This window comes from Uranotaenia lowii, chromosome 2, assembly GCF_029784155.1.
Source record: "Uranotaenia lowii strain MFRU-FL chromosome 2, ASM2978415v1, whole genome shotgun sequence".
Classification (NCBI taxonomy): Eukaryota; Metazoa; Arthropoda; class Insecta; order Diptera; family Culicidae; genus Uranotaenia; species Uranotaenia lowii.
In genome coordinates, this window is record NC_073692.1 from 30,016,115 (window position 1) to 30,044,101 (window position 27,987).

A 27,987-nucleotide genomic window follows, 5' to 3' on the forward strand; every position below is an offset into this window, starting at 1 on the left:
ATTTCTTTTGATTTAAAAAAAATCCAAAATATCTTTTAATTCTCATATCTCTGTGATGAATAAACTCAGTTTTCTCAGAAGATTAAACTACTCGCGGTCTTTGAAAAAGTTTATCATTGATTCTAAACCTTCGATTTAAGTATCTTAGAAAATTTCTAAAATGTCGATAAAAAATTTCAAAAATCACCCTTGAATTTAAAAAACTAGATCTAGCAGAAAAAACCATGGATATGTCGCCCTCAAATCAGTCAAATCAGCTCAGCCCTCTTCAAACGGAAAAACGTACAGTTTGTTGCATTGTACCATCGAAAATAAAAAAGTAAAAATAATCAATTTTATCGCAATATTTTGTTATTTTGTTTAAATACTTTACTCGAAACACAAATATGTATATTTTAAGTGAAGTTCCATGCAATGTTGAATCATTTTAACATTTTAATAGAATTTGCTTAGTGTCTTCTTCCGACATAAACACACCCTCATAAAAAAGCTCGTGAAAATTCTGAACAGTGTTAATTATTAAAGGAATTTTTAAAGGAATCTCAACAAATCCAAGCTTTAAAAAGTGTAATTCAAAATTCTCTGGATAAATTATGACTAGTTATCGAAAAATGTTAATTTTGAAAGAACAACTTAAACAATGATTTGGACCCCGTTATGGTTTTTATTAACTCGTACGTCTCGGTGGTCGAGTGGTTAGCGTGGTAAGACGGTAATCGCTGGTCCACTGATGGCATGGGTTCGATTCCCATCTCGGTACTGGGTGTTAAATGTTAATCTTAAGTTGTCCACGTCATTTTTTCAGTCTGTAAAGCCTAAATCGGCTAAGACGGTGTATGTTAACTCTCGAATTAAACATTATCACTCGAAAATAAGAATGTTAGCATCTTTTAAAAATTTCCAAATTTGAAACAAAAATTTAATTTTGATTCGTTTGGTTTAACATGATTGATATTTTTTTTAATGCATCATGATGTGCGATACTTGAAAAAAAAAAATTAAAAGACTTTTTGGATTTCTCATCTCTTTCTTCGAGGCAGTTTTAAATTCTGCGTTTCAGTAAAATTAGTGATTTTATTTCAATTTAGAGGGGCAATTGAAGAGAGATCAGAGTTGTTTAGTTTGAAAGCTCATGATACCTTTTCTTTTAACAGATTTTTTGAACTGTTCAATTCTGTCTTGGAAATTCAAATTATTATTCTGAAGTTTGAATTTTGGATTGATTTCCTGATCTTGGAACCAAAACTGAATTTCCCGGTTTTGGATCTAAATTCCCGGTTTTTTCCCGGTTTTCCCGGTTCGATTTTCAATTCCCGGTTTTTTCCCGGTTTTCCCGGTTTTCCCGGTTCTGTGGCCACCCTGCAATTGAAATGGAATAAAGAAAGAATGTTTCAATTAACAGAAGCAGAAAAAGCTCGTTGACATTCAGTCAATCACAGGAAATGATAGGTTTAAAAAAAACTTTTCGAACTGTTGTAGGAACATAAATAATTTCAAATTTTTAAAGATTCATCATAAGAAATTTACTTTGAGAAAGCTTCAACCCCCCTCTGAAATACGAATATCTGAATGGGGCGATTCATATTTACTGGGGACCACGTGCGCGTAGTCGTAATGGTGGAAAACCAACGGCATAGACCGGTAGATAGTCCTTCTGCCAGGACAAAGCTATTTTCTCCTGACTGTTGCATGCCGCGAGCTAATAAAGAACGCGCTTCATCAGTTTTGTTACCAAATAGCTAACAACAAACCCCCCTTCGTGTCTTCCAAATCCCATCCATCTATTCTTCAAGCTAGAGGACTGACTCTTCCGTTCGTCACATTCGGGAACCGATATTCTGCCGGGTGCCACGCAGGAACTACTTTTGCGATCAGCTGAAATTAGTTGTTTTACCGGTAACCATTGGTTACAACAAATGACCGGGCGTGTGGTAGTGTGCCACCCTCATATTTCGTGTCGATATGCTAAATATACATACACACTGCGAGTACCTTTTCGGAGCCCAATAGAGTTTTTAGGAACCTTTTTACGTATTTCGAATCGCGAAGCGGAACTAGGCACACCATTCTCGTTGTCTGGCGAAGTGTTTACGGAAGATAAATAGTTGACTCTTGGGGCTGGAAAATTTTCCATCAAACCATCAGTGAAAAAATACCGTTAAGTTTAAAGTTTCTTTTCTTGATTAGGATTGAACCATTGATGACAACTTATCTGCAACAGTGATTCATGGATAACTTCGATTAAGTGAACAAAATCAAGGATAAAATGAAAGAAACCCCCTCAGAAAAGTTTTCTGAGGACTCCGCCACCCGGATACCAAACTGGAACCCTCAAAAACTTGGATTAAGCACAAAATGGTTCCTCATACTAGTTGGAGTAGTTTCGCTATCAATTTTAAATCAAACTGAGGCAGGTTTTGCCTGTTTAAGCAACCCCTGCATCTACGGAGTTTGTATCGATGATCTCAATAGGTAAGACGAACATGTTTCGAAAGGCGCCCAGGATTGAGTCCTGATTAGAGTTCAATCACCCTTATTTCCCTGGTTATTAAAATCTCATCAGTCAACGACATCACTTACAAATCTATATGCTAAGTGACTTTTCGATTATTGGAAGACCAGAAAAATTCGATTATTTCATGCGTTGCCTCCAACGCATGAAACGGAAAAAGATGACCGTAATCCACTGTATAATCGATACTGCCGGTTCGGTTCGTAAAACCAAGTTAACATGATAATTTACATCTTTCCTCACCCAGTCAGAGACACGGCGAACGACAGAGTCGTGTATTTAGTGGTAGTTTTGTCAGCGTGCCACACGGTGGATTGCGAAGGCATGCATACTATAGGTGCCTACAGAATAGGGCACATAGGTAGCGAATATTGCTGATCCACTCTTTTTTTCTATTTCTGCGATAGCTGATTTGGGCTCCCGTAGGGTACCATTGTAAAAAAAATTACAGTATTCAAGAAAAAAATGAGCATTGTTCTACATAAGGATTATTTATCGACTGAAATTAAATCGGATGAACAAGCGGAAAACATTGAAAGATGATTTAATAAAAAGTTGTCAAACAAACATGTATACCAAATATTATTATTGGATTATCTATTGTTTACAAAACAAAAAATTGTGTTTGCCTTGAACTTGGTCAATCAGCAGTCAAAATCACGGAAAAATGAATAATAAAAAAAACCTGTTTGCGATGGGGTCAACCAGCTGACAAATTCACGAAAAAAAAATGAAAACCTGTAGTTGTTTAAATAAGTTTAGAGTTCGACGACACGGTAGCGATCATTCATTGAATGTTGGATTTCGTGCTATGTTTTGCAGTCGGAGTTATCCGTATAAAGTTTAACTGAAAAGCGGTTAGCGTGTAGAAAACCGTCAGATTTTATACTGATTTGACAGATCGCACAAATTTCGCAGTTATGAGTGCGCAGTCCAATTTTTTGCGATGCGAATGGTATTATTTCCTATAATAGACTATTCACCGTACACAACTCCTTTTTTTAACTTCTCATATACGATTTGTTACATTTTAACGACAACATAATTGAATTCGACCAGCATATAAAGTATCAAAGACGCATTTATCGCATCAAAAATCTTCGTCATGCCAAATTAGTTAATTCTTAGGCTATGGAAAAATGTGTTTTCAATAATGTAGATTGTTTTTTTGTTTTGTCTGGGATTTTAACGCTCGTAATTAATTCAATCTCAATGAATACTAAAAATAATAATATTTCATTCCGATGACTTCATGTTTTGTCCTCTCTTGCAAAATAATGATTTGAAGATTGATTCAAGAATTTACTTCTTAACTTTTCAATGAAATTAGTGAGTAAGAATGAATTTTTTAACTGTGTTTACTGCTCCGGTTAGCCTACCGCACGGAAGGCTACCGTCGCGCGATTAGAAATTTTCCCAGTAACCGCAATAACTTCCAGGCGCGCCTGTTTTTGTTCCTGTTTTTTTTTTGCACGTGCAGAGAACACGAGAAAGTTGGTGCGGTTCCGTTTTGTGGGATACCTACCTTCTCAGCAGGAAGTAGGTATCCATCATATTTGTTAGTCAGCCAGCACTAGGGAATGTGTATCCTTCTGCTGTGTACATGAGTACGCAAGAGAAGGGTGGTTCGAGAGTTTAGTCATCACAGTTTTGTTTTTCGTTTTCGAGTCAATAATTTTTTATCTAGGTTTAAATTCGTTACGCCTTGCTTAACCCTAATGCGTTCCAGATTTTTTACCCCCGTTAAGACTTCTTGGAGCGTCAATTTGACACTCCTGACTTAAACTGCTATATCTCTCTTGTTTTTCAACCGATTTCTGTATAATTTATAGTTTTAGAAACCTCGTAATGTTACTCAAATATAGTTCAACAACAAAAGTTAGCTACAACGATTCATTTTAAAGTTATTCAGAATTTAGGAAAAAAATTCGAACGAAAAAATACGTTTTGGAAAAAAGTCTACAGATCGGCAACAAAATGCTCAAAAAAAATTCCCCCCTCAAACGAGACTTAAAAAATGCCAAGCAAAATGTTTTCCGCTAAGTTTTAAATTTTAAATAACTAATCAAATTTTGATGAACAACTAAATTTAGTCACGTGTAACAATCTCGATTCAAAACTTAGTCCAAAATCTCATAATTCCATACCAGGTCCAAATTCTACAATGGTTTTTTAGAAAATTTCTCACTTATTGATAGTAATTTAGTCCCGAATATTGAATTCCAATAGTTAGACTTAAAAAGTAGAAACGGACTTCAAGAAGTTAGACTAAGCTTGCCAGATTGCTCAGATTTTTCGCAGATTTTTTTAACTTTACTTGCCAAATCGAACCAAGGTTTAAATTTAGTCCTTAGAATTATGTAGCTTGCATTCAAAAAAATGGTTTAAACAAATTTTGTCCAAATAAACAAGAATTTTTTTTAAGTCGGCTGATTTGATTCGATAAAAAAATCAATTTTTTTAAATGTTTTCTTCAAGATTTGAATGAAATAATTCCGAAATTTGTCGGAATATTGGCCGGATTCCGGAGAAAATTTTGAATCAATATGCCTGGTTTATATAAGGTTGTGCTGTGCCCGGCCCGAATACTTGCGGAAAAAAATCTAGGAAGTACTTACCTGGATTCTGGATTTTTAGATTGGATCATCATTGGGATAGAATCCTGAATCTTTTTTTTTATTTAGTTGGATTTTAACTTCTTCAAGTCATTCATCCCTAAAGAATCCTGAATCGAATTTTGGTTTTGCATATCAAACTAAAATAAAAAATAAAATGGATTTTTCATAATCAAAACTCATAATTTCGGAATATGAAAAGAAAATATTAAAATTCAAACCATTTTTAACATTTGGACTTGAATTTTTTATCTTCAATTCATATGCAGACTTGAAACATAAGAAAGTTTAATTGAATTGAATAATTGAAAGATTTGAAAAATTTAAAATATTTTTTTTTTACAATTCGTTTTTTTGAAACGGCTTAAACCATTTAGTTTAACGGAGCCGGGAGAATATTACTTTTTTTTAACCTAAAATAATTTTATCATTCGAAATTCTAATTCAAATTTACGAGTTTAATTATAATTAAATAATTGAAAAAAGAGGTGAGACAAGTGAGAGTCATTGCTATTCAAAAGCCCGGAAAACCAGCGTCTGATCCCAAATTGATGGAGAAAATGATCTTGTTTCGTTTGGACAAATTGGTAGAAACAAATGGTCTCCTTTCAGATACTCAATTTGGGTTCGAAGGGGCAAAGGGACAAACGATTGTCTTGCTTTGCTATCTTCAGAGATTCAAATGACGTACGCCAAACGTGAGCAAATGGCTTCAGTGTTTCTAGACATAAAAGGAGCTTTTGATGTAGTCTCAATAGAGGTTTTGTCAGAGAAGTTGCACTCCCGGGGTCTGCCTCCTCTGTTGAACAACATCTTATACAGCTTGCTTTGTGAGAAACATCTGAACTTTGCTCACGGAGATATTGCTGTTAGAAGAACCTCTTACATGCGCCTCCCTCAGGGTTCATGTTTGAGCCCATTTTTGTACAACTTTTACGTAAGTGACATCGACAGTTGTCTCTCTGAAGGCTGCATTCTAAGACAATTTGCAGATGACGGCGTAGTGCCTGTCATAGGATCTACTGCGTCTCATCTGTACAGACCTTTACAAGATACTTTAGACAGATTGTCTTCCTGGGCTTTCGGGCTTGGGATTGAGTTTTCCCCTCAGAAAACGAAAATGGTTGTTTTCTTTAAGAAACATAGACCTGCTCAACCTAAGCTTCAACTCTTAGGCAGAAGGATCACTCAATCGAGGTGTTTTAAGTATCTTGGGGTTTGGATTGATTCCAAGTTTACCTGGAGGGCCATTATTGAGTATCTGAAAGGAAAATGCCAACAAAGAATCAATTTTCCCCGATCAATACCTGGCACCTGGTGGGGAGCCCATCCAGAAGATCTTTTGAAATTGTGTCGAACTACGATTCTCTAAGTGATGGAATATGGTAACTTCTGTTTCCAGTCAGCTGCCAAAACTCACCTCATCAAACTCGAGCGTATCCAATACAGTTGTCTTCGCATCGCTTTGGGCTGTATGCCCTCAACGCACAACATGAGTCTTGAAGTATTGGCAGGAATACTCCCTTTGAAAGATCGATTCAATCTTCTATCAATTCGGTTCCTCATCAGGTGTGAGGTCATGTACTCATTAGTGATTGTAAATTTTGAAAGGCTACTTGAGCAAAATCTTCAAACTAGATTTATGTCTATATACCATACCTTCATGTCAATGCAGGTAAACCCTTCTTCGTATTCTCCAACTCGTGTTTGTAGCCCTGACTACGATAATTCTTCTGTCCAGTTTGATTTGTCTATGCAGCAGAAAATTCGCGGAATCCCGGATCCGCATCGTTCACTTTTGATTCCAAGAATTTTCGGAGCTGAATATAGACACGTCGATGCTGATAGAATGTTCTTTACCGATGGATAGCTTATAGAAGAATCAACGGGATTTGAGTATTCAACCAAATCTTCAGCGCCTCTTATAGTCTCCAGTCACCATGTTCTGTGTACATTGCAGAGTTAGCTGCTATTCATTGCGCTCTGGGTAGTATCGCCACACGACCTGTTGAACACTTTTATATTATAACTGACAGTCTCAGCTCCGTTGAAGCAATCCGTTCAATAAGACCAGGAAAATACACGCCGTACTTCCTCGAGAAGATACACGATACGTTGACTACTTTATTAAGACGTTGTTTTTCCATCACCTTTTCTGGGTCCCCTCACATTCAGTGATTGAATTTTGCTGAGCATGAATTGATCAACCATCTCTCGCTCAACGCTTTACTCGGAAGCAAAGGTTGCTTTGAGTCAGCGAAAACGACAAAACCGATGATTGGCTCTCAACATGGCCCGCCTTCATGAAGCAATATACATTCGAGGGAGCGAATCCAAAAAACCAAACGAATGGCCTCACTTATCTCCTGTTACAACCTTGAGGGAACCGAATTCAAAAGGCAGAGCAAACCCGAGCCTCCTCGTTTGTGCCTGGATCGAATGAGTGAGGTTTTTCTGCTATTGCTATTATTGCACAGCAACCGCACGCAGGCAGCTATTTTTTTTATTTCTTTCTCTTCTTCCCTCTTTACACCATACGTTGCGGGCCTGTGCAATGAAAAAAGCTCGGTTGTTTTGTTGTTGCCTCAACCTTTGCGGCGAGATTGAAGATGTTCTCATCAACGACAGCTATCGGCTGGAGTTGTTCAAATTCAACAACGTAAATGAGTACATGTGCCTTGTCTTCTTCATGCATCATGTAGCAACCGAACGTTGAGAGAGTTCGTTCGGGGCAGCAAACGAATAGTATCTTTCAGAGCAGATCCTACTCATGGGGGGAGGTTTGAATGAATGTATATTTATCGTCTCCTGTATAGCTATGCGAAGCCTCAGAACGTGTATTTTGAATGCCTCTGATGAAAAAATTGGTGAGGATTTCAATCACTGCTCACATTGCTCAATAGTAGGCAATGAGAGGGCAGATTTCCTTGCAAAGGTGGGTGCGATGGAAGGCAACATTTAGGGGAAAGGTTTCCTAAATGGGCCTATCGGGTTAAATGACCCTACGGCCGTTTGACGAAATGGCTGACAAGACAACATATCTTATCAATCCATTTTGAGGGTAATATGCCTTGAACATAAGGCAAGAAAGAATTTTATGAATAAACCAACTCAAAAAAATTTAAAAAATCATACAAGCTTTTGATACCTTTTGATGTAATATTTTGACTTTTAAAAATTATCCGTAAAAAAGCTCAAAACAAAAAGTTGTGTGGTTTTTGTATAAAATTCAAATGAACCTTAGAAGTAAAACAAATTTAGGCTTTTTTGATGGTTCCATAATGATAAGAAAGTGGAATAAGAAAGTGTTTTTGTATGCCCCCATCATGTTTGTAAAATGCCGCTATCTTAAAATAACAGGTTCAATAGAATAAATTTATGATTTTTATCATTAAAACTTCGAATTAAAGCTCTAATTTATACCATTAGAGAGAATTAAGGATCTCAAAACATATTTAATAAAGTTTTTCTTATGGATTAATTGCCTCCATAGTATGGCAACCCTAACTTTTGTTTTATTCTATAAAATTATAAAAGGAATAGATTTTTATAAATCTTCAGCTTTGTCGTTTGAAAGTTATCTGTTTCTAGCATTTCCAATGAAATTATACGGAAATACTAGCAGACCCGGTAAACTTCGTCTTACCATGTTAAACTTGGCGTTTCATTTTCAATTTTTCCTAGTTTTTTTTTTTACATTTCCCTTCTTTCCCTTAACTCGAATCGTCCCGCTTAATTCTATCTAAATTAAAACATAGAATTTTAAATCAACGGGTCTTTTAAAATCCAATTTTTGTTACTTGTTCCATAAATAACTGTATGTTGATAATATGTATGTTCCATTTGCTATATTCCATTTAGTGATTTATTCCGTTTTGTTCGAGTTCACAATAAGGTTTAAACCGAAATAAAAAGTATCTCATTTATTGGAATATATTGCTTATGAATCATTGGAAAATTTTTGAAGTGTTTTCCGAATATTTTGCCTAACGCAGCGCTTTCAGCTCCCAATTAGCTTTGGATGGTGTATTTTTAAGAGCTGAATAATTGAAACACATAAGAAAAGATTTTTTACTAACCATTTTCAAACAGCTTTTTATTCATCATCCTCATGCTTCAAAGCAGTTTGAATTAAAATCCATATTTTCACCAAAATCATTTACAAAAAGTTTCGCCTGATACTTAAGTTATAGACTTTACACATTTCAACTTAAAATGTTCCCAAACAGCATTTGTCATGGCATTAAATCTGACGATTTTGTATACTGCAAATCCCTTTTTTTTATTCAAGCAAAAAATGCAAATTAGTTCATTTGATTTCATTTAGGATTATGTAAAATTTTTAAGATTAATAACATTTAATTGGAAAGCAGATTTTTTAAAATTTAATAGATCGAAATGAAATAATCTGTTCAGGCTTTGATGGTTTCGTGAGTTCATTTCAAAAATGAAACATAGGGGCAAATGCAAACGAATATCACCACAGTTCAACTTTCATATTTTCTGAAAAAAAAAATCATATTTTCAAAAAAAATATTAGTTATGTTGACAAAAAGAAATATTGAAGTATACATTTGTATCATTTATTGGGGCAAGTGATAACACATAGGTCTTTTTCAGATGCGTCAGTGAAAAGACTTTAAAATGAATTTAATACTTGTTCTTGTTTGTCTGTTTCATCAACTTTCATTGATATATACTAAGTTTTCTCCGGAATAAATTAATGCTTGATACTTCAATTTCACTGAATGCTGTTCAACCAAAAGACCTTGATCAACAAAGACCTTTATAATAATTTTGAATATCCGCTTCAGACTCAACAGTCGGGATATCCTTTCTGGCCATTTTGGAGATAAAATTCTTGAATTGTAGATGTTTCATTGCTAAATGGCGCGTTTTCACTTATTCCACCAAAGAAATTACATGAATTTATATTACTTTTAACACTTTCAGGTCATATTAAACGTTCATCATAAAAATCTGCTGCCCCTGGAATATCAATCACAAAAAAACTTTTCAACAAAAAAGTGAATCAAAAGTCTCTTCTATGTAGCCAAAATATGTTAAACAAAAACAAACTTTTCATGTTAAGTTCGTACTTGAATTGTGTGTAAACAAACAGTAAACGTGTAAACAGTTTTTTGATGAATGATTTTAAAAAAAAAGAGTTGAGTTTATGTAATCAGATAGTTTTTTTTTGGGCCCAACAATTTTTAGATGGAGAATTAATGTCTACACTTTTCGTAAAAGTTGAAAGTTTGCACTTGCTCTATTTTACTTTCTTAATTGAAAATTCTTCCGGAAAATTCATATCCTCACTTTTTGTTATAGAAAAGTAGATTATTTTATTGATAACTTCAACTTACGTTTGCAAAAAATCAAAAAATTCATTCGGCCTTTAAAAACTTCAATCTCTTTCAAAGAACAGACTCTCGTTCAGTTAATGTGTCCAGCGTTCTAGGCGTATCGGATTATACTAAATTGAATGTAAAGCTTCCCAATTTCTTATTTTCAAACGTTCAAAAAGTGTCATTATTTTATATTTATCATTACCAAATTCATATCTTTTGGACAACAATTTACTACTTAAATTAACACGAATTAAAAATTGTTTTAATATTTGAAATCGTTTATATGGTTTTGATTCGATCGATAAAATATCAATCCGTGTCACATCTAGTCGTCATTTATTACCATGTGCTGTGTACAAATAAGTAAGGAAAAAACACATCTAGGTTGCATATCGCCCCAACGTGCATAAAGGCAGAAACACAATACAGCGTCGGTCGTCGCGTCACGTCAGCGGTCAACGCTGTCGATAAGTACTAAAACGCGGACGCGACGCACCCGACGATTTTTGCATCACAATTCAGCGTCAAGAGACATCTAAGATGTCTCTTGACGCTGAATTGTAATGCAAAAATCGTCGGGTGCGTCGCGTCCGCGTTTTAGTACTTATCGACAGCGTTGACCGCTGACGTGACGCGACGACCGACGCTGTATTGTGTTTCTGCCTTAAGAAATATAGGTTCTTAGTTGAGAAATAGGCGCCTAATTTTTAAATTTTTCCAGCGATGGACAGTATGCTTTGGTTACTATTATCTTGCAACGACGTTTGCTAGCGACGCCTCGCCCATGGAGACGAAAAACAAACCCCTCGAAGAAAAGAAAATCTCTAAAAATGGATGCCTGACTTTTCAATTTCAGATTTTGGCAAAACAAATATTATACCTATGTTTGATTCGATCAGCAAAATGTCAACCTGAGTCACATCTAGGCGTCATTCATAACCATGTGCTGTAGAAATGAGCTAGGAATCAAGAACAAAAAAAAATCACATCGAGGCTTCATATCGCCACCACTTGCATTGAAAATATGCTTGGTTGAGAAATACGCGCCAAAATATTCTCACTGATCAGTATGCTATGCCATAGTTACTATCTTCTAACGACGTCAGGTCGCGACGCCTCGACCTTGGAGACGAAAAACAAACCGCCCAAAGGAAAAAAAAATCTCGAAAATATGGAAGCCATGACTTTCATTTCATTCAAAAAACTACAAATTTAATTATTACGGACAATTGATGCGACTTTGTGTTGTTTTTATTCGATATAAACCGATTCGCATGGCTACAGAATATTCTAAAAATAATTTCATTCGAATCATTTGGGTCATTTCGGAGGAGTAGTACTACAAACACCGTTACAAGAGAATTTTATATAATAGATTGCCAAAAAAACAGAAATTTTGCCTAAAACATAAATAGGCGCATTTAGCCCGCACGGTTTGAGGTTCAGCAATTTTGACAAGTTATAATAAAATCCATTTCTCAAAAACAGAAGGAGATTTCAACTTAAAAATTACTCCAACGTATAGAAAACAGATGCCTGCTCAAGTGTATATAGTTTTTGTACACATATTCGATGTAATATTTCAGTAAATCAGTATTCTGCTTAATAGGCACATATAGCCCGCTCCTCCCTTACTGTATCGAATTCTACTTCTCGGCTCGGAGAAACTCTCTTGTCAACTGGCAGCGCAGATGGGACGAAGATGAGTTGGGTCGGTGGCTCCACTCGATTATCCCAAAGGTAAGCCTTAAACCCTGGTTTTATAGATTGGACCTGAGTCGGAATTTTATTCGTTTATTTTCCCGTCTCATGTCCAATCATTATTCTTTGAATGCGGTACTCTATCGTATAAATATTGCTGGCAGCAATTTATGCGGTTGTGGCCTAGGTTACCATGACATAGAGCATATTGTTTGGTCGTGTGAGGACCATCTTGTCGCTAGAACGAATTTCATAGACTCCCTTCGGGCCCGAAGAAAACCACCCAACGTTTTAGTAAGGGATGTGTTAGCTGTGATGGACTTGGACTACATGTTCGAAATATACCTTTTCCTAAAAGCTATTAATCTTTGTCTATAATTCTTTTTATTTTCATATTACCCTATCTATATCCTATTCTCTTCAAAAAGTGTTCAAAAAGTGCTAGGCATAAGCAAAAAATTGTAAAAAAAAACAAAAAGAGTTTGACTCCTTAAAGCGTCAAGGTATGAGCCGTTTCAAATAAAGGAATTACAAAAAAAAATTGAAAAAAGTTGATATTGAAACCTTTAAATTTAGAATCAAGTAAGAGAACTGAATAACGGAACTAATAACTTTTAATGTAAAATAACTTTAATATGCATAATTAGATAGTATCTACACTTTTTTCAGTACTCTTTATGTATGTAAAAATGTTATAGGAAAAAAATTCACCCAATCCGATTAGGGTGAACACTAAGCGTACAATTTTTGAGATTATTGCGGCTCACGAATGCTTTAACCAGAAGAGAGTACTGCCATGACCGGAATTGGATCCCATTCCTGTTCTGTTTAATTACTAAATTTAAAATGCCAATCTTGTTATTAACATTGGAGACTAGGAGAGGTGGATTTCTACATGACACAGTTCTTGACTGGTCACGGATGCTTTATGTAGTACCACCATCGGGTTGGACACGTGGCCTCGCCATTCTGCCCATCCTGCGGTGACATAGTTGAGACACCAGAGCACGTAGTGTTCAACTTTCCGAGGTTCGAAGGGGTACACACTAACATGCTTGTCACCTGCAGACCAGATACTACAGCCGACCGTTGACCGTTGGCTTAGAAGACAAGGACGCAATGCTCTAGGCCACGATCTGCTGGCTAATGGCGAAACGTTGGACTGTTTTGTTGGCCATTTTGGTCAGAAATCTGGCTCGAACATCAACCTGAGTCAACAATTTCAGTACACTGAAAGTATTAAACACTTGAAATGACCAACGAGTGAGTTTTTGCAACGTCCAAATCCTCGCATGCACGGTTCACTTTTCCCTATACAAGTAGAAGATGTCGTCGGTCACATCGTTTTGATAACTATTTTACAGAACATTCTCTTCTAATCCGTTTCACGCTAATGAACCGCTTTAGAATGTGCTTCACTTCAGTCAGGCTAAAACAAACAAATTATTTTCAAACAAGATAGTTTACACCAAACATTGGAGGAGAGAAAAAAAAATTGTACATAAAGTTCGCGTGATTGTCGGAAATTCCTCTAGACTGCAGGTGTAGACGGCCCTCAAGCCGCTTTTTGAGATGGGTGGGATAGAAATCGAAAACTTTGGCAAACTTCCGGCATGTACTAATTTTGATGCGGTTTTAATTTAAAACCCACTAAGATGGAGAAGAGGATTAAGGAAGAATTTTAACATCCGTTGCGCAAATAGGTTTCCAAAGAATGTATTCTCAGTTGTACTCATAAATTTAAAAATTTTTTTTTAACTTCCTTATGGGTTTGATCTTGAATTATCATAAACCATTTAAAAACTTGTCTCGTGACTGTAACAAGCATGTTAAATATTAGAACACACTTCACTGATTCTCTGAAGAGTTTTTGAGCATTGAATAAGCTTCCCTTTCCCGTTGCAGTACCTACTCTTGCTACTGTATCGATGGTTACACCGGAATTTACTGCCAAACAAACTGGGACGAATGTTGGTCGGACCCGTGCCTCAACGGGGGCAGCTGCATAGATGGAATCGCGTCGTATAATTGCACTTGCCTGGATGGATTCGTGGGTAAGTAATTTAACAATCAATACTTATGGTCCTCGGTTAAGCCAGTTGGATACATTCACACGTGTTTTTTAATTCTAATTTACCAAACGTCTTCACCAGGTCTCAACTGTGAGGAAAACTTCAACGAGTGCCTTTCGAACCCATGCCAAAACGGGGGCAGCTGCCATGATCAGGACAATGCGTTCGTGTGCCATTGTGCTCCGGGATATGTGGGCGAATTCTGTGAAGAAGATGTGGCCGTCTGTGAGACCGGAGATCGCTGTCTCAATGGTGGCCAGTGTCTCGAGGGGCCCGGACTGGACTTTAATTGCCTCTGCACCGAAGGCTACACGGGGAAGCTGTGCGATCAGGAAACGAACGAGTGCGAATCATCGCCCTGCCAGAATGGGGGAATTTGTGTGGATAAATTTAACAGTTATATTTGTGCTTGTGGGATGGGATTTGCGGGGACGAACTGTGAGGAAGAAATAATGCTCTGCGAGAATTCGCCGTGTGCCAATCAAGCGTTGTGCTTGATGGAGGAAAACGAACCCACCTGTTATTGTGTTCCTGATTTCCATGGAGAAAGGTGTGAATTTCAGTACGACGAGTGCCAGTTGGGTCCATTTCCAAAGTGCATCAACGGGGGAACTTGTGTGGATGGGGTAGATGAATATTTCTGCACATGTCCACCAGATCTAACCGGGACCAACTGTGAATGTCTAATAATGGAAGATGACATCATGGATTGTAACTACACTGCTCCGGAGATTACAACTTTGGAATTCGTTTCTACGACGGAATTATTCGAGACGACTTACACTACCGCACTCGTAACGGGCGATGAAGATTCGTCCAGCGTTGGCTATTCAGGGCCATCGTTGTCCACATTTCAACCTTCTTTGGCCAATACTTCAAAAGGTTATCCTGACGATTCTTCATTTGGACCCGTTACAATAGACACTAATACGGAAGAAATCGGAGGTAAGCACAGTTCAGAGCAGCCCACAACTAGTTCATCGGGCGAATTTAGTTCGTCATTCGAAGGACGTTCAACTGGTGGCATTGAGACACGCACCGAGCCTGGAGTGACTCCGGTTGGAGGTTTTGTAACTGATCAGGGAGGTATGGGTTCAACGATTCGCTACCCGGACGATGGCGACCTGCTGAGTACAACGGGAAAAACATTCGTCACTATCATACCGGGTACTGGAGTAACGAAGGATAGAGGAACGTTTACGGATTCCACGGATTCGAATGGTTTTACGCCATCGGACACTAGCAAACTTACCAGTTACCCAGCCGACGGAGTAACTGTACCACAAATTGATACCACGCTAACACCATTCTTCACGGAAACACCTCAAAACGTTACGGCCGTAGGTTCTCCAGTAGATCGTGCTACAACCACATACCCATGGATACCTTCCTCGTCAGACACAACACAATCATTCTCAGCTGGTGGCTCAATAACGACCATCACGCCCACCATAGTTACACGTCCTCCGGATGTCGTTATCACAGAGTGCAACGATACGGTTTGTGCCAATGGAGGAACCTGTTCGATGGTTCCGAACGGTATCAAGTGTCATTGTGATTTCCGGTATGCCGGCACCTATTGTGACATTCCGGTGAGCATCCAAAATGCCGCCTTCTCGAAGGAATCTTTCCTACGGCACATGATCTATCGACGGAACGATAGCGAACAATCCAACTGGACCATGCGTCAGGCGTTGCAGATGAGTGTTCGCTTTAAAGCCAAGATCACATCCCGGGAAGGTTTGATCATGCTCGCAGCCGCCGAAGGGAACGAGGGTACCCACTATGTGGCACTTTTTATGCACAGAGGACTGCTGCAGTTTCAGTTCTCCTGCGGTCTGCAGACCATGCTGCTCAGCGAAATCGAAGGCACGGTGAACAATGGCTATGAACTCAACGTGAAAGTACAGTGAGTATTACTCTAAAGTTTTATCATACATACACACAAAACTTTCGAGGCCGGAAATTAGCAAAATTTTGCTCAAATTTGACCAGCTAAAAAGTTAGCAATGAAATTAGCAAAAAAAAATTACAGAAAATTTAGCAAAATAGCAAGAAGTGTCCTGACTTAATGTTTACTAATTTTATAGTTAAAAAAAACTGTGTTTGCTAAAATGTTAGCAAAAAAATTTTACCCCAAAAATGTGCTGGAATTTTAGTAAATTTAATTTTTTTGAATTATCCGTTGATGGCCTATTGTGATCTTTCAACTAAAAAAATTAAAAATGTTATTTGATTTATTTACTTTTTATTTATTATCTTAACTTTACGCTGATTGAAGAGGGTGGATGGGATGCCTTTAAGTCGGAATTACTCGCCGAAACAGTCAAAGATGGTGTTCTCTGAATATCGAAAAATCTGCTTTGGTTGACGGTACCCTAAAAATAAAAACATAAATAAATATAATTAAATAACCTAAAAATCACACTTCTTACTTTTGTCTTCGTTTTCAATTGAGTGTCAGGTTGTCCACCGTTAAACTCCGCACAACCCGCTTGTTATTATTTCAGCCCCAACCGAGGCACAAGACCGAATCATTAAGGTGCTTGCCTGTATTATGATTGCCGCTATAAATAGCATTTTTGCGTTCGGCGATAAAGCTGAAAATTTAAAAAAGAAATACTTATTGATTTTTAGTAAAGATTTCTAATCTTAGTTCTTAGTTCTATAAAAAAAAAATACTTATTTCATATTTCAGGTTATTTTTTTCGAAACAACTAAGTTAAAATTTGAAAGATTTCGGCGTGCATAAATATATTTTTTGGTCGAAGTGATTTTTTGTATCGAATCATCCAACAAAAAATCGATTTACGAACGCCCTGTAATTTAAAATCATCGTATCAAATGATGAAAATTTAATATTCTATTCATTTTTTTTTAATCGATATTGGCACATTGCTCAACTCACCTTACAGTCAGTCCACCAAAACTATCTGAAAACCTGGGTCTTTAAATTCGAAAACCTGAAAACATTAGAAAAAAATGTTTCTTTCATATTTATTTTTATTTTTTAGTTCTTTCGAAATTACTTATCAAACGCTGTTCAATATCTGAGCGAGTCCAAATTCAAAGAAGCTTCTTTACATGGCTGATTCGGAGTTGGTCCTTGAAAAGAAGAGATACTTTCGATCCGTAGGCGCAGCTGTAAACAAAAAAAAAACTTAAAATAAACAAGAAACTTTGAAACCCTCTTAAACATCATTTTTGTATGTTTTTTTTTGCATCGAGCAATTTCGCAAAACTGTATGGGCCAAAAGAATTTTGAACACGAACGCAGATCGAAAAAAAATTGAAAAAACAGGGACTGTATCGAAAGTTTAGTGGTACTCACTGCAAAATCATTTGTTTTCACGATCCCGGGTCCAGTGGTTTCTATTCAGCTGCACTCGAAACAACATTCTGCCGGCCTTATCCAAAAACATGCGTCGGAAAGGCTTCAATCTGAGCATGAATCAGCTCCGGATCAGGCTATCGCTTTTTCGGTTTTGGATTTTCCGAGCAAACATGCGCCCTTAACAACCAGACAGTTATACCCATAGTCAAGCGGTCTGTACAGAACAATCGGAAGCCATTCTATTCAACGGTGCTTCTCAATTTTTTTCAACAGGTAAACTCATCCAATTTAAATAGGCCACAACCGGTTACAAATAGTAAAATCTAAAAAAAAAATAAACAAAAACCCATAATTCTATAACGTTCAAACTTTTTCAACTTTAAAACTTACCAACAATTATTGCGAGATCCGGCAAACTTCTCGCTTGCTCAACGCTTCTCGACTAAAGTGGAATTGCCTGTTTCCAGCTGTGCTGTGCTCTTTACCGCAGGCAGACATCACAGAACGTTGACCGGAACACACACTAGGTTCATACCGGAAGATTTCAAAATTTTCCTCTTTTTTTAAGTATCCGGGCAGGCACATCTTGGAACAAGCTGGGATGAGCGCCCCATGGACATAATCCACGTCGGCACACGAAAATACAATCTTTGAACAGCCATAACTTTTTTGTTTTAAGTCCAATCGAGTTGCAGTCTTCAGGTGAAATGTTAGTCTTCATTGAAATTTTAATGAAATCTACATTTTCAAGCAATCGATTGATAAGGAAAAAAATGTATGATGAAAAACCAGTTTTTTATGCTTCTTTAGAACACTATGTCTCAGAATCCCTTTCACACTTGAGATTCAGTGCAACCCCTTCCTGTTGTTCGATTCCGCTCAAATTTGGCATATGGCCTTCTGATGAATCCCTTAAACCATCAAAGTCTTTTTTGGAAAGAATTTTGATTTTAAAGTAGGTATTTATTAAGACAAATTTGATGAATTGAATAAAAAATATCCTAAATTTTGATTTTAATTGAGGATTAAACCGTGAATAGCTCTTTACACGATGATACAAACAACATGTTTTGTTTAGCAAAGTTTAATTGCACAAAAATCCGCATCTTTTTATGGCATTGGTATCAAAAATATTTTACACATTTTGGTCCATTGAATTCGAAATTTTTGGACCAAAAAAATTTTTTTTCTTGGAAATAGCTTGCTTGTTTTACATTTTGATACAAATTTGGTTCATTTTTCATTTTTAACGTGTGGTATTTAACTCAAACAAAATTTAAAAAAATATATATATAAATTTTATGAAAATTTTTGGACCCAGAATTTATTTAAAATCAAATCTTTTGAAGGTGGACTTTTTTCAAAGATCGCGCTTGCGGAACCTCTAAACATGATTTTTTTTAGTCGGCCCCATACAAAAGTTTGTTCTGCACATCCTAATCTACCATTTGGAGGGTGAGCCCCCAGATTCCCAGAAGTTATGCAATTTTGGGACACCCTATTCTACACATAAGTCACACGACTCACACGAAGTATTTTTGGCTCTAATTTTCCGTTTGTTGAAGGAAATGTAATTTTTTTTGGCAGAAAACATTGTAAAATGATTACAGTTCAATTCACTACGAAAAAACTGTCGGAGAGTTTTTAGTTTGAGAGAAAAATTAGGATAGGACAATTTTGCTTGGAACGGCAGTACAATCACCAAAATTATTCGCGAATTTGAACAAAAGAAGACATTCAACATTTCTGCGAAGTTTTACTGTTGAAAAGCTCCTTTTTCATGTTGCTCCCCAAAAACATCCAAACTTCATGGTTGTTTTGCGATACTTCTTACGGTTCGATTTAGCTTAAACCGTACCTAGATGTTCCGGCAGGCTTAGGATTAATTTTAACTTGCAGTGTCTGTGATTTATCCATTTTTAACCTATACTGGTTTAAGCAACACCAATATGCACATAAGGTCATGTCGAATTTCGAATACGGACCATATACATGTTGAAGATTAGCCGCAACAACAGAGCTGTGCAAAATTTAAACTGATTCGGATTTTATTTAGGGGTGCCTGAAAGAGCTTAAAGTAATCACTTAAAAGGGGCTAAGGGAAATCAGGGAAATCGAAATATTTATTTTCTTGGGAAGAATGACAGCTTGCTGTTAAATTCCTTGAAAAAAAAAAGAAATATGTATTTTGATGTCAAACGACAAAATGCATGGAACGTCGAGATCTCTAAAGCAATTTTTGGGAAAAAAATCAAATTTCTAGGACCAAGCCGTTTTTCGGACCGGACCGGCGCAATATGGAATTGCAGAGTTGCCTTATAAATAAATCACAAATTTTTCCAAACGACATGTTCACTTTTTGATGTTATAAGGCATCTTAAAATTGGAAAAAAGAATTTAGAAAAAAAGGCATCTTAAACATAATTTTTCACTATCCTAAGCCAATCATTTAATAATTATAATATTTTTTTTACTGATGGAACTTTTTTTTTCAAATCTATATACATTAATATAAAGTCGAACCTGGATAAGCAAGTGTCCAAGGGACTGAACTTTTTTTACTCGGTTAAGGAGGTTTCTAACTTATCCAGGTTCTTTCTAGTGGAGGGACAGGAACGCATAAATACACTAATAACCTATGAAAAGTTCTCTCGAGCAAGTTTCAAAATCAAAATGATAAATAAATTACATTTTGGTACCAACACTTTAATGCGAAAATGTCTTTAGTCTAGTCAGGAAAATTACTCTCGCTTATAGAGGTTATACATTTTCATTCTCTGGCTGGCGCATGGTAGATAATGTGCAACTCGAGACCCCATACACCCGACCTACGGGTTGTCATATCAACTCTTGACATTCTCATTTTAAGAAAATTGGGCCACACAAAAGCTTGGGACTTGGTGTTTTCCACACTTATTCAGGTTCGACTGTTTTAAAAATGGATTTCTCTGTCTGTATGTTACCAGAGACGCGGAAGCTACTGAGCCGTTTTGCGTAAAACGGCGCAAGTGTATGCATTTGAGGCCGGGGAAGGTTCCTAAAATGGTTTGGGACCTTTAAGATCTCTTCCTCCCACGGGTAGTGGAGGTGGGGTCTGTCCGCACATGACGAGGTATAGATACCCACTTAAATCAATTTAAAGAAGCGATTCGAGAACCGTTCGGAGATGGTCCATATAGTGATATTGCTTCCCTCGACCTGTCCAAGGCATACGATACAGTGCAGCTGGGCTTAATTTTCGATACCCTATATACAGATGGAAAATAGGTGGCCGTATGGTTAGATTTATTGCTGACTTCTTTAAAAACAGGACCTTCAGAGTGGCAGTAGGTGGTCAACTTTTAAGCCCAAAACCACAGGAGAATTGAGAGCCACAGTGGTCTGTACTCTCAGTCACTCTGTTCCTGATATCTATGGAGCCACTGTACGAAAGTATACCTCGTGGTATACGCTATTTTGGGTACGCAGATGATTTCTTACTAATTGCTTCTGGTCGTAGCCTTAAAACCGTTCGCCAACAACTACCTTACCTTCATTTCCTTCATAGAAAGTATTTCTATGGTTATCAAACGAATGGTTTTTAAGATACACGCATTCGCAACTGTCCCATTTCTAAAAGAACTACGCTTTATTTGGGTACAAGAAATATTAGCGATACTTTAATATCCTTTTGGCATTCGTATCTAAAATAAAGCCAAATCATACCTTGCAGTTATTTAGTTACGAAAAATGTTTCTATTGTAATTCGCAACCCGCTTCACATTTAACGAGGAAGAGGAAAGGGATTCCTTACAAGCTAAACATACTTTTTAGCATAACTAAAGTGCTTATGAAGCTAATAGAAGCAGAGCACTGATTGGAGATTTAAAACAATGATTCGAAATGGAATTAGATTAAGTTTTGAAAACAGAATAGAAAAAAATATGATTTAAGAAAATTTTCCGTTTTAAAGAAGTTGATTCTGAACAATTTTAAAAATTTGAATTTAACATTGATGTACTGATCAAAATTTAAAATTTGTAGCACATCGATTCAGCCAGTAATGGAATAAAAATTTAAATTCATTGACAAATTGCACCGAGTTGTAATTAACTGAAAAAAATCCAAAATGGAAAAAAGAATCAAGAATCACTTAAATGTTAAATCAAAAATTGAAAAGAAATTAAAAAACAATTTTTTTTAAATTTTGTGTTTTTTGACATTTCTGTCATTTTTGTCAATTTTGTTATTTTCGTAACTTTTTTTGCTTTCCTTCTTGTCCTTTTTGGCATTTTGGACATCTTCATCATTTTTTCATTTTGTCTTCGACTCGATGTTAATTGTAATTGAAAATTAAATTTTTGTTCAACACTTTTTAAATTCCATAAAACACAGAATTTTGAACGAAAATGACTCGAATAGCAAATAAGGAAAACATTGAAAAAAATTCAAATAAACGATAAAAAAAATTATAACAGTAGCAGAAATAAAAAATTACAAAAATGACAACGACGTGATTTAGTGTTTACTTCATAAATTTTTACAGTAACTCATATAATTTTTGTCATTTTTGTTATTTCTATTATTTTTGTCATTTTTCGTTTTTGTTATTTTTTCATGTTTCTGATTTGTTAAATTTGGAATTTTAGTTTTTCTGTCAAGTAATTTTTTTGAGATTTTTTTTTTCTTTTTTGTAGATTTAGTATTTTCTTTGTATTTTGGTTGTTTTTCTCATTTTATATTGTTTTGCGTCATTCGAGGCATCAGCTATCTTTTTAGTTTCGTCATTTAGATTATTCCGTTCATTTGCATTAGCCATTTTTGTCAGTTTTATCAGTTAGTAGCTTTTCATCTTTGTCATTTTTTTGTAGCATTTTTGTTACTTTCATCCATTTTTTTTATTTATTAGTTGACATCTCTGTGTCATTGCGACTTAACCATTTTTGCAATTTTTTACTTTTTTTGTGTATTTTTTGGTTTTTCGTCTATTGTCGTTTTTGTAATTTCAGATTTTTTGTTTTTTTTAGCAGTTTATATTATTTTAGGAATTCTTATAATTTTTGTTATTTTTGTGTTTATACCACTTTTGTCTCGTTTTTCATTTTTGTCATAACTGTCAAGATGAGCAATATCTAAGCTCCTTCTTTGTCCCCGAAACCTAAACACACAACATAAGAGATTCACTACGTTTCAACTGGATTTGGTTTACAACTGTTTTAACGGGTAATAAATCAAGCAAGAGAGATAAGGGCATAACGGGCACCCGGGGCGAAGTGAGCACCCCATTTTTCTACGTATGTACGTATTTTCTTAAATAAATTTTCATGAGGGATAGTTTTGTAGTTCATAAAGTATAAATTTTTCATCAAAACAGCAATCTTCTTTTACACTTTACAGAAATGTTAAAAAAAAACTTATTTCCCAATAGACGAAAAAATTGTAATTTTCAAGCACCGAAAAATAAGCTCTAAGGATAGATAAATCATGTAGATTGAACGCACAGCTACATGATATACACATTGTTCCTCAAGCTTCACCGTCATCAAAATTTTGATTTTTCACTGTAAGCAATTTTAAAATGCATTTCTACTTTAACTTGTTGATTCGAGTCGAACGGAGTACCATTGATCGGGGCACGATGAGCATTTTCTGCCGTAAAATCTAGCAGCGAATTCAACTCGATAAAGTCAACTCAATTATAGAGCTACAGACTAATTTCATCTGATGATTTGGCCTAGTGATAAGCTGTTGGAGCGATATCTCTGAGAACTCGAGTTCGTTTCCTGGTAGAGGCGAATTTTTTTTGTCTTAACCCATCCATGATCGATTATTGAGAATATTCAGATTGTTGCATTATGCGGCTAGTCGCATCATCCCCCAAACAAAACACCAGAAAAATAATGTAAGAATGTATTTTAATTGCATGTATTCTACAAATAACATACATTATTTTGTTGTTGCTTGCATGATAAATGAAAAAATCGCCTCGACCAGGAATCGAACTAGATTCCTTTGAGATACCACTCCAACACCTTACTGATAGGCCAAATCTTCAGATGAAATTAGTTAAGCTGCAGCTCTATAATTGAGTTGATTTCATCAAATTGAATTCGCTGCTAGATTCTACGGAAGAAAATGCCCATCGTGCCCCGATTGATGGTGCTTATACAACCTCAGTGGGTTTTCAACTTGCACCACACAGTGATTGATTTACAGCTTTTGGCACACGTTTTTAAAATGCATTTTTCAACTGATACGAAATGAAGTTCTTTGGAGCCTGAAAGAATCCAGTGATGCAGGTCACTTATTCAAAGTGTTTTGTACGGTTGAATAAACATTTTCCGTAGAGTGGACATTATGCCCTTATCTCCTGTAGTAATGACCTTCTGCGGTCAGAAAAGAGATCAAGTTTGTAAACTTCACCAAAAATACATAATATCAAAGCTTTTAGTAGTTTAAGTAAGTTCTTTAGCAGTTTTCACACCAAAAACTAGAAACGTATTTCGTAAGTTTGAAGTGCCCAGAAATGACAGTGAATTCCAGTATTAGTATTCGAACTGAAATTTTGTATAACCAAACCACTTATAATATTGTATAACTGACTTTATATTTGTTTTAAATCGAGATGGTAGACATCGCAAGGGAACAATTTTAGCATAATATCTAGAAATCCAAAGAATACTGTAGTTTTTTTTTCATTCCTCATCAGTACATTACACAACTAGGCCTTTTCACATTTTGAACTTAAGGTTGGAATAGAATGAGCACCTTATAGACAGTAAGAGCTTTCTGGAACTAACGGTAAACTTAAAAATTTTACTCAATATTGTCAACTATCTATGCTGATATTTTAGAAATCAATTGTTCCGCACTCGTTTGATACCTAGGATCCACAAAAGTTTATTCACTAAATCAGCAATTCTTCTTAGAAAAGACCTACGACTTCTAACATTGCGCCATCATCTTTCCAGGTTGAATTTCAATGACCGAAATACACATTGCAACGCATCGCTGCATGTCAACGATACGCTAGCGATGAGCGGAGAGCAACCAACGTGGCTGCTCAACCAGGACCCATTCAGCGGCAGCGATCACACGACGGCCATACCGATCAAGCACAGCTGGCTCCATCTGGGTGGACGCCCGATGAAAACGATGTATTCGCTGAGTCACAACATCTCCCGGTACCAAGGGTTCACCGGATGCATCTACGATTTGCAGATAAACCAGCACTCGGTAGCCGTATTCGAGTTAGTTTGCTAAAGTTGGTTCGTGTTTGAAAAAGATTAAAATTATCGTTTTGTTTTTTTCAGCAATGCCGAAGATGCCTTCAAAATCTACGAATGTACATCGCTGGCGTGTTTGTCGAGTCCGTGTAAGAATGGAGCCATCTGTATCGAGGACGAAAGTTTCAGCTTGGAACGTCGCTACCTACCGAATGGCGCTGAAGCTAGCTGGAGTTGCAAGTGTGCCTTTGGGTTCATGGGTAAAACCTGTGAACGATCGATCTGCGATAATAATCCGTGTAAATTTGGAGGAACTTGTGTAACGTTTCCCGAGAGTGGCTACTTGTGTTTGTGTCCGTATGGGAAACATGGACATTTCTGTGAGCACGATTTGGACATTTTGCAGCCGTCGTTTTTCGGCAGCATCAAGGGATTGTCGTCTTATGTGGCCTACCCGGTATCGTTCCCACTGGAGGATCGGTTCGAATTCAGTTTCAAAATCATTCCGACGACTACTTCGCAAATTTCGTTGCTGGCTTTTCTTGGTCAACTGGACGATCACAACGAGAGAAGTGATCATTTTTCCGTCAGTTTTATTCAAGGTGAGTGTGTAATGTACTTTTTTATTAAATATGAAAATATACTTAAATTATAACGTTTTAGGTTTTATTCTTGTAACGTGGAATCTTGGAAGTGGTCCTCGGCGTATTTTCACACAGCAACCCATACTGGTGCAACCGGCCAGACCCACGACGATCAACGTCGGTAGAAGTGGACGCTTGGCATGGCTCTCGGTGGACGGAAGAGTGAACATCTCAGGGAACTCTCCGGGCGGAAGCAGTAAACTGAATGTCTCACCTTTCCTCTACATCGGAGGGCATGAGCATATGAATTTCTCCAATCTGCCGCATGATCTACCGTTGCATTCCGGGTTCCAGGGTTGCCTGTTCGATGTGAATATTGTCGCGGGACCGGTACAAATTCCTTTGCAACACATAGGAGGGGCACGTGGTCGAAGCGTTGGCCAATGTGGTACCAAGGAATGTCACAGACATGCATGTCAGAATAATGGAGCCTGTTTGCAGCATGGATCTACTTTCACCTGTATTTGTCAGGAGGATTGGAACGGTATTTTGTGCTCACAGAAGGCTAACCCGTGCGATGAAACCAACAAATGTGCTGTCGAAGGAAGTTGTTTTCCGTTGATTTCCGGATACGAATGTGATTGTCCGTTTGGGAAAATTGGGAAACGCTGTGAAACCAATTTGAAATACTTGAGCGATGTTTCGTTCTCTGGCCGGCGATCATACCTGGCACTGAAATGGCCAGCCATGAGTAGCGATTACTCCTACATAGAAAATGAAGTACGTTATGAGAAAATCATCCAGCCTTCCAATATCATTTCTCAAAATCATTCGATTCTGCTGAAGTCAATTAGAGAACTGGATAAACTGAACGATGTTCTCAAGGTTAATCACAACGATACGATCAACAGTTTGCTTTACACGCATACTTTGACTCAAAGATCCGAAAGCTATCGTCAGCTCCGAATACGTCATTTGTCTATCGAGCTTCAAGTGCGTCCTCTCTCCGAGAAAGGATTGCTGATGTTCGTTCAAACGTTCGATTCCAATGAACAAAAACAGGGCTTTATTTGCCTGAGCTTACAGGGCGGGGTCATCGAGTATCGCGTGTCATCCGCACAAATGCAAACTTCGGTGGTGCGTAGCAATCACGTGCTCGCAATCGGCGAATGGCACAGCATTAAGATAGTCAAATACGGCAAGCGTTTGACCCTATGGGTAGAAAACAAAAGCTCATCGATGCAGGGGTCTGTACGGGAAGAGTTCATCAGTCCAAATGCCAAAGTATACTTCGGAGGGTTACCGGATTTATCACAGGTTCCGTTTGATGCTGTTTCAGGATTCCCGGTCCCCTTCCGGGGCTGCATAAGGAATGTTAACCTGAATGGAACACGTATCACGCTCAACGAATCCAGTATTATGGAAGCAAGGAACATTAACGATTGTGATGGAACTCCCTGTGGAGGGGATCTTTGCAGTAAAGGAGGGCTTTGCTGGCTAGACGAATATTCGCAACCACATTGCAAGTGTCCGGAGTTCTCCAAAGGAGTGAACTGTGAAATTCAAGAATCTTGTGAAATTATTAAATGCAGAAACAACGGCCAATGTCTCAAGAGTGGACGTTGCAGTTGCGGAATCGGTTGGACAGGTTACTACTGCGAGATAGCGACAACAAAATTCTCATCTCTCGGGTTCAATGATCGAAGCTACATTCTGATACCTTCCCAGAAGATGAAACTGAAGGACAAACGCAACGGAGAGAGTAATAGTTTGGGTCCACGGCTGGAACTGGACATATCTCTGAATGTTTCCACTCTTGGCGATGGAGTGATCTTCTGGACTGCCGATCGATATTCGAGATATTTCGGTGTCGGCATCCAAAATGGATTCGTCACGGTGACCAGCAACATTGTGCAAGAAATCGAAAATTCGACCGTGGTATCGAATCCCTGGAAAACTTTCATATCCGACGGAGACTGGCACAACTTGAGAATCGAAACAAGCCCTAGCGGGAGCATACAAGTTTTTCTCGACGGTCAACCACTTTTCGCCGAACTCAAGTTTATCACCAATAGTAAAGAATTTGATCATTCAACTGATTTTGCCGACGAAGAAGCGACGTTTATAGGTAAGTTTTTAACAACAGATTTTTCGTGCTTCCCATTGATATAACGTATAACTTTTCCAGGTGGATTCCCGGACGGTAATGTGAGAAATCGAACCTATGGCCAGTTTTGTCATTCCTTCAGCGGATGCATACAGAGCATATATGTCGGCGGAAGTATGGAAGAACTGGATCTATCCATGTACGAGGGAGCCAACATTGACGAATGTACAATTTAAGCTGCCTAACTAACTAACTAACGTCAAGTCGCTCAACTCGCCTTACCTAAGTACATATAAAAGTTGACAGTGTAGAACTTTTTTTTTAACTACGAGTATCTAGAACAAATAACTTACGCGGTACCATAATAATGTATGTAATCTTGAAACTTCTAGGTTTATGCAAATTTTCTCAGTTAAGACTAAACATAACGTGTAAGGAAGGGCAGGTGCAAATTATTGAATATATTTAACTAAGACAAACACCCCGAAATAGTGTTTTATTTCAAT

General features: G+C 37.1%; 2 protein-coding genes across 3 annotated transcripts in view; one reads left to right on the plus strand and one right to left on the minus strand.

Moving 5' to 3' along the window:
- LOC129747234 (MKRN2 opposite strand protein) overlaps positions 1-27,987 on the minus strand; it is a 44,683-nt gene that overhangs the window by 16,070 nt on the left and 626 nt on the right. The window contains exon 1 of one of the 2 annotated variants that reach the window (XM_055741329.1): positions 1,993-2,498. The exons of the other annotated variant lie outside the window; for it this stretch is intronic. Coding sequence (XP_055597304.1) covers positions 1,993-2,134 — 142 coding nt within the window. The 5' untranslated portion in view covers positions 2,135-2,498. Of the gene's footprint in view, positions 1-1,992; positions 2,499-27,987 lie in introns of those variants that run through there. 2 annotated transcript variants of the gene reach the window in all.
- On the plus strand, positions 2,050-27,957 carry LOC129747233 (protein eyes shut). Its single transcript, XM_055741328.1, has 7 exons — positions 2,050-2,472; positions 14,085-14,233; positions 14,333-16,160; positions 24,536-24,814; positions 24,878-25,392; positions 25,454-27,502; positions 27,563-27,957. Exons 1-7 carry the CDS (start codon positions 2,267-2,269, stop codon positions 27,715-27,717), a joined length of 5,181 nt encoding a protein of 1,726 aa, XP_055597303.1. The 5' UTR covers positions 2,050-2,266; the 3' UTR covers positions 27,718-27,957.

Excerpts from the sequence above, each read along its gene's own strand:
- LOC129747233 (XM_055741328.1), top strand. The coding sequence starts at position 2,267 with ATGAAAGAAACCCCCTCAGAAAAGTTTTCTGAGGACTCCGCCACCCGG. Across the intron at positions 25,393-25,453 it reads TTCCGTCAGTTTTATTCAAG|GTTTTATTCTTGTAACGTGG; the intron begins GTGAGTGTGTAA and ends ATAACGTTTTAG. Across the intron at positions 27,503-27,562 it reads CGAAGAAGCGACGTTTATAG|GTGGATTCCCGGACGGTAAT; the intron begins GTAAGTTTTTAA and ends TAACTTTTCCAG.